Source organism: Salvelinus sp. IW2-2015, linkage group LG27 (genome assembly GCF_002910315.2).
Source record: "Salvelinus sp. IW2-2015 linkage group LG27, ASM291031v2, whole genome shotgun sequence".
In the NCBI taxonomy this organism is placed as follows: Eukaryota; Metazoa; Chordata; class Actinopteri; order Salmoniformes; family Salmonidae; genus Salvelinus; species Salvelinus sp. IW2-2015.
This window is the reverse complement of record NC_036867.1, coordinates 6,623,694-6,636,577: the sequence shown is the minus strand read 5'-3', so window position 1 is coordinate 6,636,577 and position 12,884 is coordinate 6,623,694. Positions and strand designations below refer to the sequence as shown.

Sequence of the window (12,884 nt, the reverse complement as noted above, 5' to 3'; positions counted from 1 at the left end):
CTAACTAAAGCCACAGTTGCCTGTGTCTCTGTTCAGTGTGCCTGAGTGATGAACTGAAATGACGGTTACTGAAATTTCGCCGGTGGTTCCATTATTTGAATTCCATTATTATTATTTTTTTCTGTGAGCTCGATGCAGTTTCTCTAGAGATATATCGGATCAAGCCCGAACTGTGCGATGTCGTAGGGAGTTGTAGTTCCAACAGGCCAATACTCTACATAATTGCCACGTTTTCTGCGCTAAACTAACTACAATGACCATAATCCATTGAGTGCCGGCCATTGAGAGACGGAGAGAAGAGCGCACGATCAAGAAAGGATAGACAGCACATGCTAAGCAGTTTCTTTGAGAGGTATCTCTACCTGAAAATACATGATCTAAGTGATTGATAGTTAGTATTCAGCAGTCATAAAAGTCTAAAATGCCTTATTTACTTTGAAGAACTACTAAAATAGTGAATTTGTCAGACAACAGAGATAATGACTTGGAATGAAATAATAACATAATCAAATAAAACAAATGTTATATACACACCAAATGCATAGTGCATTTAATGTCTAAAAATATAATCGAAACCGTAATTGAAAACTGTGATACATTTTTTTGTGATCGAACCGACCTCAAAAAGCACTAATCGCTCAGCACTACTATTCAGTCTTAACATCTTAACATTCCCCATCCCTTCTCTCGCTCTCTTTCTTTCCCTAGGGGTACCTTGTTTCCCCCCCCACCCCCCTTCTCAACACTGCCGTGGTGTTTGGAAATAACTCCAACCCGTTACAAATGGTGGGTGACCTATTTGTCGTTACCATTGGAGATTAGGATTGGGCGGTATCCAGACTTTAATATCATCATACCATCCTTCTCTCACCCTGGGATTTACGGTATTACCGGCTTAGTACACAAAGGAGCCCCAAAAACGCAAAAAAAGTCCTTTGAACGTCTATTACTAAAATGCTAACAAAAGTAGCACAAGTAATAGCGAATTTCCATGGAGGCTGCTAGCTAAATATGCTAACAATTGCCAAGTCAGGGAATCCAGCTCCTAAAGTTATACATATATAGGTAGGAGCTACCGAATGTCATTTCTGGTGAGTTTAGACAATTCTAAGCGAATGTGAACGAGAGACATTGTACAAATGAACAAAGTTTTGACGCATGCTTGTCTGAAGGAAGAGCAGTACTGGATCTCTAACAGCATGTCTACACACCATCTCTGTGTGGAGTCTGGAGTAGCTAGGGCAACGGGCCTGCCTGCTCTGCTCAGAGAAGATAGGGGAGGAGCAGATYGGCCAAGAACAGAGAGGAGAAAAAATGCAGGAAATCAAGATATCAGTGGCAGCTGTACAAATAATTCATCCAAAAGGGCTTTGACTTCTCAAACACGGCAGAAAGCTAACACAATATGATGCCGCGTCACCGTATTAATTTAGACACTTACTTAGATAGCAAGTTAAACTTAGGGGTTGTGTTAATGCAGAATTTTGCATTTTCACGCAGGAAAAAATATAAATACGCATAAGAAATATCTTGCTGCGTTTCATAAACGCAGATCTAAAATGCTTCTTATTGTAATTGTTGCTCTGCATCAGACTTATTTTGTGCTTCAGTTATACTTCTAAACTCAGATAAGAATTCACAAAAAGGGTATTCTATCAGKAGACAGTGCTCTGACTGATGTGTTGCTACTTTTCTCTGTACTTTTCTCCTGTAGCCAAGTAAAGCCCCCCCCGGCCAAACCCTCCCCTAACCCCGACAACACTGGGCCAATTGGGATCGAACCCGGGTCTGTAGTGACGCCTCAAGCACTGTGATGCAGTGCCTTAGACCACTGCACCACTCGGGAGGCCCCAAGATGAACTTTAAACAAAACATTAGGATAGGACTAAACATTAGAAATATGATGGCCATGCATCGTTTTTTGCAAAAAAGACCTTGCTTTTTCATTGTAAACTCATTTACTTGTTTGACTGCCAGCCAAATAGAGTTGAATTCTGTTGTCATCTGATGAAAATGAAGCTATTTTCTGCTGAATGTGTTGCACGAATGTATTTTCTGTGAAGKACAACTATAGTTGCATGTGCCTGATCACTCTATTGAAGCTAAAAAACACTTGACTTTCATTATTAAACAAGACCCCTGTCAATACACAGCTGGACTCACCTGCTTCAGCTTTCTCCGGTTGTGTTATTTACAAACAAACACGTGACTGACTGAACAGTTCTGGGGAACTAAGTTTCATAATGTAAAATAATGTGCCAGGTGAAATGAAGAACGAAATCTGCTTTATCTTGTAACGCATTGCACAAGTTGACTGCAAGTATTTACTTAAACAATTGCTACAAATATTAAAATGTATTGAAAAACTTGATAGAAATATACTGAACAAAGATAAACACAACATGCAACAATTTCAAAGATTTTACTGAGTTACAGGTCAAATGAGGAAATCAGTCAATTTAAATTAATTAATTAGGCCCTAATCTATGGAATTCACATGACTAGGAATAAAAAAATGGGCCTCGGGATCTCATCACGGTATTTCTGTGCATAAAAATTGCAATCGATAAAATGCAATTGTATTCGTTGTAGCTTATGCCTGCCCATACCATAACCCCACTGCCAACATGGGGCACTCTGTTCACAATGTTAACATCAGCAAACCGCTCGCCCACACGATGCCATACACGTGGTCTGCGGTTGTGAGGCAGGTTGGATGTACTGTTCTCTAAAACGACATTGCAGGCGGCTTATGCTAGAGAAATTAACATTAAATTACTTGGCAACAGCTCTGGTGGACATTCCTGCAGTCAGCATGCCAATTGCACGCTCCCTCAAAACTTGAGACATCTGTGGCATTGTGTTGTGTTGTTTGCCTTTTGCCTGTGTAATGATCATGCTGTTTAATCAGCTTCTTGATATGCCACACCTGTCAGGTGGATGGATTATCTTGCAAAGGAGAAATGCTCACTAACAGCGATGTAAACACATTTTTGAGAAATACAATTTTATGCATACTGAACATTTGTCAGCTTTTATTTCAGCTCATGAAATAACACTTTACATGTTGCGTTTATATTTTTCTTCAGTGTAGTTTCAACGGTATTGAAAAACCATCCTATGGCTATTTTCAAATACCCCGGTATACGGTATATACTTTATGCTGTCCAAGCCTATTGGAGATGCTCTATAGCGGTGAGGAATGGAGAAGGTGTGGTGTGTATGTAGCGAAAGCTGAAAAATCACTTTGGGTCCGGTAGCCGTCCTCGTCTCATCAATCAACGTCACCCGTAGATGGAGAGAGTGCTTAGCAACCGCGGGAGGATCATGGCATGGGGCACGGCAGACCTTGGCATTGGCCACATCGCACATGCCATTTAGACCGGGACGTCGTGCATGTAAATTAATTCTTAGAGTGGAGCGGTGCCCGCTGAGGGATCCTGACATTTAATTTGTGTCTCGTATTCTAACCAGAGAGGGAAACATTCAAGGGTTGTTTTTTTTCTCGAGTGACAGCTGACATTTCAATTGATTTGGACTGATATCAATTTGGCTTGAAACAATATAAGAGGACTGACAGACTATCAATGGAGTAGGCATACGATAAATTATGAAGCACAATGCATTGAACCACATAAATAAAACGGTTAAAAACATTATGATTCATAGACCTACACATTAGCGTCATTGCATTTCTCCTTATGTTCATAATTCATCAACTGAAATAAACAGTTGATCATATCTGGTATGAATAGACACAGCGACCCCAAGATTGTTTATTTATTCTGTCCACACACACACACACACACACACACACACACACACACACACACACACACACACACACACACACACACACACACACCAACACACCACACACCACACACACACACACACACACACACACACACACACACACACAGAGTCTATTTACAACTAGGCGCTCTGGCTGCAAGGGTCAAAGTTTATGGTCACACCTGGTTGCTATGGTGTCAAGCTCTCTCTGGAGCGTGAAGACTGACATCAGCAGTAGAAGAGAAATGACAAAGTGGAAACAGACAGGACAGTACAGTAAGTGAGGAGAATCTGGTTCACTATAAACCCAACTGACAGACGACTGGGTTAAGGTTTTCTATAAGTGAAGTCAGAGGCAATAGAATCCCAGCACATTGCAAAGCCACATGTAGAGCAATCTCAACAATACAAGGATCTATACCAGATGATGAAACAAACTAAGGTGAAACAAACAAAGGTGAGACATCCTCAAGCATATGTCAACGGGTCTGTGTGTGTGTGTGTGTGTGTGTGAACTGTATGAGTTTATACAACAGGTGGGTCTAATCCTGAATGCTGATTGGTTAAAACCGCATTCCAGCTGGTATCTATTCCACAAGTTACCACCGGCTAAATCTATGACGTTAAAATGCCTATTTACTCTGTTCCATCTGACTGCGCAATCCACAGCCCAAACTTGACCTCCACTATAAAAAGCATATAGACATTATCTCACGTTTCTTTTAGACTAACATTTAGTTTTCAAAAGCAGAGATTTTTATAAACCTTGCCGTCTGTCTCTCCGACATTTTCAACATTGTTTCAATATTCAAATTCGATCTCCAGCTGTCCCATAGTAATGAAAGTGTCGGGACGAGACAAATAGGTAGGCAGCGTTTCTCAGCCGGTCGAAATCATGAGTCAGCTGGCATCATTTTATGGATATATACAAAGAAATGTCAATTGAAAAAAGGTCAAACGAAACGAAGTGCAGTTAGTTTGCTGTCTTTCCAGCTTCAGTTTGAAGTGAATGTGTTAGCTGTGTTGTTGGCTAGCTCCTTTGAACAACAGTGTACTGACAAGTGAGCCCATGTTCTATGCCAGGCGAAATTGCACCTCATTAGCTCAAAGTTATGGATGTACCCAAATAAATGTCACTAGAAAACAGATTCAACAAATGCAAATGCAGCTACTTTGCTGTTATTCTGCCTGCACTTTTTGACGTGACTGTAAGTCAGCCGTAGTTGGCTAGCTAGCAAGCAAGGGATAAAAACGTTGCCAGCCAGTATGGCAATGGAATATTTGGAACGGATGACTGGGTCACGTCCATAGATACAGAACAAAAAGACTGAACGACTGGGTCGCGTCTCTGGCAACCGAACCGATAGAACGACAGCCAGTTTGGGTAGCAACCCTAGATTTGTGTCAGGACTATATCTTGTGGAAGGATGAAATAGTATGAATAAATGAATGAAAATAACGTTTTATTTATGAAAATATGTCATAATATAATAATAATGCCCTCGAAGCTGGTGTTTGGAGGATATATTGGCACGTCTCGGGCCTAACAACACCCGAGCCAATATATCCTCCAAACACCGGCTTCTCGGGCATTATCACGTAAATGTGCCACGGCTTGTCCCTACATAATTTGAAACATCAATTTACAGATCCATGTGTGTATGTACGCAAGTACACGTGGATGTGTGTGTGCTCTCACCTCGTCCGCGGTCCAGTGGGCCACACGGCTGGCCTGTACTCCGGCCACTCCAGGCAGCAGCTTGCAGTGCTGCTCCCAGCATAGGGGCAGGTCCCGGCCAGGGTGGGCCGACATTGCCGACAGGAACACCGACTGGTGGAGGGCCTGCTGCAGGCTGTCCACGCTGTGCTCTGGAGGGGGAAGGGTGTACATGTCACTAGTGGGTTGCCAATGTGAATTTGTTAATGAGTGAGAAAGTGAGAGAAAAGGAAAAAGACGGTGGGGAAAGAAAGAGAAAGTGAGCTAGTGAGAGAGTGTGAGAGTGAGGAGAGAGAGAGTATTCACACCCCTTGACTTTCCCCACATTTTGTTGTGTTACAGCCTGAAACTAAATTGATTAAATTGAGATTTTGTGTCACTGGCCTACACACAATATCCCATAATGCCAGTGAAATTATGTTTTTATAAATGTTTACAAATTAATAACGTAAATCTGAAGTAAATAAGTATTCAACCCCTTTGTTATTGTCAGCCTAAATAACTTCAGGAGTAAAGATTTGCTTAACAAGTTGCATGGAGTCACTGTGTGCAATAATAGTGTTGAACATGATTTTTGAATGACTACCTCCTCTCTGTATCCCATACATTCAATTATCTGTAAGGTCCCTCGTTTGAGCAGTGAATTTCAAACACAGATTCAACCACAAAGACCAGCAAATTTTTCCAATGCCTCGCAACGATGGTCGATGGGTAAAAACATTGAATATCCTTTTGAGCATGGTGAAGTTATTAATTACACTTTGTATGGTGTATCAATAAACCCAGTCACTACAAACATACAGGCGTCCTTACTAACTCAGTTACCAGAGAGGAAGGACACCACTCAGGGATTTCACCTTGAGGCCAATGGTGACTTTAAAACAGTTAAATGGCTGTGAAAGGAGAAAACTGAGGATGGATCAACAACATTGTAGTTACTCCACAATACTAACCTAAATGACAGAGTGAAAAGAAGGAAGCCTGTACAGAATACAAATATTCCAAAACATTCATCCTGTTTGCCACAAGGCACTAAAGTAATACTGCAAAAATGTAGCATAGAAATAAATGTTATGTCCTGAATACAAAGCGTTATGTTTGGGGCAAATCCAACAACACATCACTGAGTACCACTCCTCATATTTTCAAGCATGGTGGTGGCTGCACCCTGTTATGGGTATGCTTGCCATCAGCAAGTACAAGGGAGTTTTTAGGAAAAAAACAGAATAGAGCTAAGCACAGGCAMAATTCTAGAGAAAAACCTGCTTCAGTCTACTTTCCAACAGACACTGGGAGACAAATTCACCTTTCAGCAGGAAAATAACCTAAAACACAATGCCAAATATATACTGGAGTTCCTTACCAAGACAATATTGAATGTTCCTGAGTGGCCTAGTTACGGTTTTGACTTAAATCAGCTTTAAAATCTTTGGCAAAACTTGAAAATGGCTGTCTAGCAATGACCAACCACCAACTTGGCAGAGCTTGAAGAATAAAAAAATAAAAAAGTGCAAATATTGTACAATCCAGGTATGCAAAGCKCTTAGAGACTTACCCAGAAATAAACTGTAATCACTGCTAAAAGTGATTATAACATGTATTGACTAAGGGGTGTGAATACTTATGTAAATTAGATATTTCTATATTTCATTTTAAATTAGCAAAAATCTATTAAAAAAAACATGTTTTTACATTATCATGATGGTGTTACTGGGTGTTACTGTGTAAATGGGTGAGAAAAAACATGTATTTTTTTTTAATTAAGGCTGTAAGAACAAAATGTGGAATACGTCAAGGGGTATGAATTGTTTCTGAAGGCACTGTAGAGGTAATGTACAGTACAGCAAAGGCCTGCTGGGATGATTAAAACAGTCTGCTAAGCTAAAGTTACTGTACATGACCTGCATACTAGAGTGGGAGTGTGATCACTGCAAGGTTGATAAGCAATGGTACAGGCTTTGTCCAAAGAATTCAACAAAAAATTACAAGTTTACATGAGTCCCCAAAGGGTTTTTAGTAGTTATTAAGAGGATTAGGATTAATAGGATTCAAATCAATGTGTTKTATTACACACAATCATACTGTATAATGCAAGTGGATTTCTGTGAGAACTTAAAACATGCAGATATACTACCCTTTCGAGTGCCTTGTCTGATATTGCCTTTCTATTGCACTTCTGCTCTCATCTTTGAAGCATTGAACCTATTACATTTTGTGGTGTACTCTGTTATTATTAAGAACAATCAAATAACTTGCAGAGACAACTCAGTAGCTTTGAAGTGTGGCCTAATTAAGATGTTTTTTTGTGTGTTTTTTTGCTAAATAAAAGAAGCAGCGTATGATGTCTGACATCTGCATGGTAGATCTTTATCTCTTTGTTGGTCCATCGTATCAGAGCATWCTTAGCAAGACGTTAAAAGGATTATGAGTACAGTGTGAGCCAAAAAACGCAGCAAGATGGAGCAGACTTTTCTTAAGAAAGCACTTTCTTTTGGAACGCCATAATTCTTCAACATCTTTCAGGTCTCCCTCGAAAAAGAAGCAGGTAAGCATTTTTCGTCATGTATCTTCTTCTGGAGGCAGCTTTGCAGAGTAATCACTAGTTGGCACAGCCACAAAGTCATAAAATCGTCATTTAAACCTAATCCTAACCTTAATCCTAACCTTTGTCACATGGCTAACCCTAATGCCTAACCTTAACTTTAAATTCAGACCAAAAAGCAAAAGTTTGTTTTCATGAATTTTGACAAAATAACCAATTTTGACTTTCTAAGGGGAAATCACTCAGTTCCACCTTCAGCACCTMAAGTAATTGGATCCTGGTTAAATAAGGGCTACATGACAGTATAATGTCACCAACATGAATGTGGATTTTGAGACGCTAAGACCTAGTACAATACAAAACATCAACAAAAAAAAGCTCAAAAAGTATTGTCAAATCAACTTTAGGGCTCCCTCCATTTAGCTGACTTCCTGCTGACAGCAGCCACAGCCACAAACCCCACCACAGCCTCAATGTGACATGGGAAAGCCCAGTCACCTCCTTCCTGTTTGTAGAAAAAGGGCGCGACACAAAAAGCTTTAATGTCACTACACGAACACAGGCCCACTTTGATCATAAAACTTTGATGATGGGGCCGTGGCACAGCACCCTCAGAGACAGGAAGTCCACAGCACAGCTCCATAATGTGTAGCGCACAAATACGCCACAACAAAATATCGGGCCAAAAAACTAGACAGGGATCACGGATTAGATCCCTGATTGGATCCCTCTAGCATTTTACCCTCCTGTTCTTGAACCAACATCCTCCTCCTGTGTTTTCTATTAATAGAACAGCCACAAGGTGTACCGTCACTTTGCTATTTGATTTGACAACAAAAGAGATTGATCAAATGGAAAAGGTATTAAGCTATGAAAAATACACTATCAATAATGGAAACATCTGGCGTCTGTATATTTAGACAAACAAATTCAATTAACCTGACCTATTTTGCTCCATCAAAAAAACAAGCTCGGGAGAAAAAAAGACTATGTACAATACTGTAGTTACCATGGCAATGTTTCCTTCAAAAGCAGCGACTTTGCTGTGTTGCGGATCTGTCTGCTGTGCCTCAATGACTAAAGTACACACACACACACCACTCTGAGTGAAACGGCGATTTCCCAGCTTGTAGGCTCTAGAGGCAAAGATAGAGAGAGCGCAAGAGCGAGAGAGAGGTGGAGCGACGGGGAGAGAAAAAGAGAGAGGTGGAGAGACAGAGAGTGAGAGATGGAGAAAGAGAGAGGGGGAGAGAGAAAGAAACAGGGAGAGCAGGGGAAAACAGAAAGGGCCTTTCACAGTATTTGGGCATAGCCCGGGAAGCGTCTCGCTAAAATGTTACTGGCGAGCAGAGCTGAATTTCAAAAGTGTGGAGAACCAAGAGACAGTGGGACTGGAGGACTGGGGATGTGTTAATGGGTTGGCTGCCATTTTCTGGGGCGGTATAGGCGTCAGTCAGTGAGCTGCAGGGGGGACAGAGTGGACATGGTGTGTCACACTAGAGAGACAGCCTGGCCCCAGGGAAGGGGCCAGTGTGTGTGTCCCCGTTTGTCTGTGTGTGACTATGTAAGAAATACCAGACAGTTTTGTCAGGAGACTGAAACTGCTGGTGTCCCGTGCAGTATGACATTATGGTTCGACCATGAAGTCTCGTCAAACACACATTTGTCACTTCAGTGACGTCTTTAAATTGATTGAATGTTCCGGACCGATTTCCATTCACCTACAGTTGAAGTCGGAAGTTTACATACACCTTAGCCAAATACATTTAAACTCAGTTTTTCACAATTCCTGACATTTAATCCTAGTAAAAATTCCCTGTCTTAGATCAGTTAGGATCACCACTTTATTTTCAGAATGTGAAATATTAATAATAGTAGAGAGAAGGATTTATTTCAGCTTTTATTTCTTTCATCACATCACAAGTTTACACTTCCCCTCAATTAGTATTTGGTAGCATTGCCTTCAAATTGTTTAACTTGGGTCAAACGTTTCGGGTAGCCTTCCACAAGTTTCCAACAATAAATTGGGTGAATTTTGGCCCATTGCTCCTGACAGAGCTGGTGTAACTGAGTCAGGTTTGTAGGCCTCCTTGCTCACATATGCTTTTTCAGTTCTGCCCACACATTTTCTATAGGATTGAGGCCAGGGCTTTGTGATGGCCACTCCAATACCTTGACTTTGTTGTCCTTAAGCCATTTTGCCACAACTATGGAAGTATGCTTGGGGTCATTGTCCATTTGGAAGACCCATTTGCGACTAAGCTTTAATTTCCTGTCTGATGTCTTGAGTTGTTGCTTCAATATATCCCCATAATTTTCTTTCCTCATGATGCCATCTATTTTGTGGAGTGCACCAGTCCCTCCTGCAGCAAAGCACCCCCACAACATGGGTTGGGATGGTGTTCTTCGGCTTGCAAGCCTCCCCCTTTTTCCTCCAAACAAAACAATGGTCATTATGGCCAAACAGTTCTATTTTTGTTTCATCAGACCGGAGGACATTTCTCCAAAAAGTACAATTTCTGTCCCCATGTGCAGTTGAAAACCGTAGTCTGGCTTTTTTTATGATGGTTTTGGAGCAGTGGCTTCTTCCTTGCTGAGCGGCCTTTCAGGTTATGTCGATAAAGGACTCGTTTTACTGTGGATATAGATACTTTTGTACCCGTTTCCTCCAGCATCTTCACAAGGTCCTTTGCTGTTGTTCTGGAATTTATTTGCACTTTTCGCTCCAAAGAACGCGTCTCCTTCCTGAGCGGTATGACGGCTGCGTGGTCCCATGGTGTTTATACTTGCGTACTGTTGTTTGTACAGATGAACGTGGTACCTTCAGGCGTTTGGAAATTGCTCCCAAGGATGAACCAGGTCTTGGCTGATTTCTTTTGATTTTCCCATGATGTCAAGCAAAGAGGCACTGAGTTTGAAGGTATGCCTTGAAATAATTGGAGGTGTACCTGTGGATGTGACTCAAATGATGTCAATTAGCCTATCAGAAGCTTCTAAATCAATGACATAATTTTCTGGAATTTTCCAAGCTGTTTAAAGGCACAGTCAACTTAGTATATGTAAACTTCTGACCCACTGGAATTGTGATACAGTGAATTATAAGTGAAATAATCTGTCTGTAAACAATTGTTGGAAAAATTACTTGTGTCATGCACAAAGTAGATGTCCTAACCGACTTGCCAAAACTATAGTTTGTGAACAAGAAATTTGTGGAGTGGTTGAAAAACGAGTTCTAATGACTCCAACCTAAGTGTATGTAAACTCCCGACTTCAACTGTAAATCCGAAAATGATGGAGTCCTGTGAAGTCAGGGCAGTTTGTTTGTTTAATGCTGCGAGCCCCGCAGACTTCAAACACTTCACAAACACAAAAGAAAAGTGCTAAACATTTATTCCTGGCAAACACGTCTTCATTCAAAGAATCCCCTGTGGTGGTGAAACATGTGTCTTTCATCCCCCAGTGAGCGTGAAACTTCTCTCAGTCCAAAACAGACTGCTGCTACCAAAGCCTCCGCATGAGCTTTAACCGTATACTGACTACCTGCACCGTCACCAAGAAAACAGTTACTTACTGCCGGGCTAGTGCTAGAGCTAATGAAAGCTAATCTCGTGACGCTTCGCTCACTCGTGAATGTAGGAAAATCTATAAGCCGCTGACCCCTGGTTTCAAATTGGAGCCCACAACTCGAACCTACACCCATTATCATTCCCCCGGTGATGCAAGCAGTCTTTGTTGTCACTGGACTGATGTATTGATACCAGCACCGCCAGGCAGAAACCAGAACAATGTGTTTCGTAGCGTTAATTACACGATRGCGCCGACCTTACGCTGTGTATTTGAGTGTAACTATTAATCGTGATTAGTGAAACAAGATATTTGTTTTGAAAATGCTTTGAGGTTACTTACGCTAAATGAGATAGATGCCTATGGTTATTAGTAAGCCTAATCAATCGTGATGAAGTTAATAATAAAATGTATTAAATCAGACTGCTTGAGGAGAGGTTTATCTAAGTGGAGAAGCTTAAAGAGGCTTTGCATCCTCAAATAACACAGTGCAGCTCACACCGTTTAAAAATATTCACAGAGAGATRTGAACAGAGGGGTTGAAATGCGTATCAAGTGACTGCCTTAAGTATCCCCCTAACGGCCACATGTACTTGAGATAAGAGCGAGTGAATGAGAGCCAGGAGAGAGTGAGAGAGAGCCAGGACAGCAGAAAGGCCCATCCATGGTCTCAGAGAGAAATAACCTCTAAAAGGTTAATTAACATTCAACAGCTTCAAAATGACATACACTAGTTATATAAAAAGTATGGACACACGGGTGCAATTCCACAAAAATATACAATGTCGCAATATGTTGTATGGATATCCAATTAAAGTCCTGCATGGAGGGCATTAACTTGGTTTTTGCTTCTGTCTGGTAGTTAATTGCACTCACCTGGTGTCCAAGGTCTGAATCAGTACCTGTGGCGAGAATGAAACCCAGGTGTTTGGGCAAACCCGGTTACTCAACCTTGCACCTTAGAGGCTGCTTCCCTACATACATAGACATGGAATCACTGGCCACTTTAATAATGGAACACTATCACTTTAATAATGTTTACATACTGATTTACTCATCTCAAATGTATATACTGTATTCTATTCTATTTTAGTCAATGCCACTCCAACATTGCTCATCCTAATATTTATATACAGTACCAGTCAAAGGTTTGGACACACCTACAGTGGTTCCTCCTTTAAAAGTTGCTAGCTTACACCGCGGGACTTAGAGGTACCCAGCATCACGGCTTCATTGCTCCAGAACACCACAAGGGAGAGTTAGAGC

General features: G+C 41.2%; 1 protein-coding gene across 4 annotated transcripts in view; it reads right to left on the bottom strand.

Annotated features, from left to right (window-relative positions):
* The window catches only part of LOC111953543 (lethal(3)malignant brain tumor-like protein 4), a 128,244-nt gene that overhangs the window by 11,479 nt on the left and 103,881 nt on the right, over nucleotides 1–12,884 (bottom strand). For all 4 annotated transcript variants that reach the window (XM_023972901.2, XM_023972902.2, XM_023972903.2 and 1 more), the window contains one exon: nucleotides 5,495–5,667. In XM_023972901.2, the coding sequence (XP_023828669.1) occupies nucleotides 5,495–5,667 (173 nt within the window). The remainder of the gene's footprint in view (nucleotides 1–5,494; nucleotides 5,668–12,884) is intronic.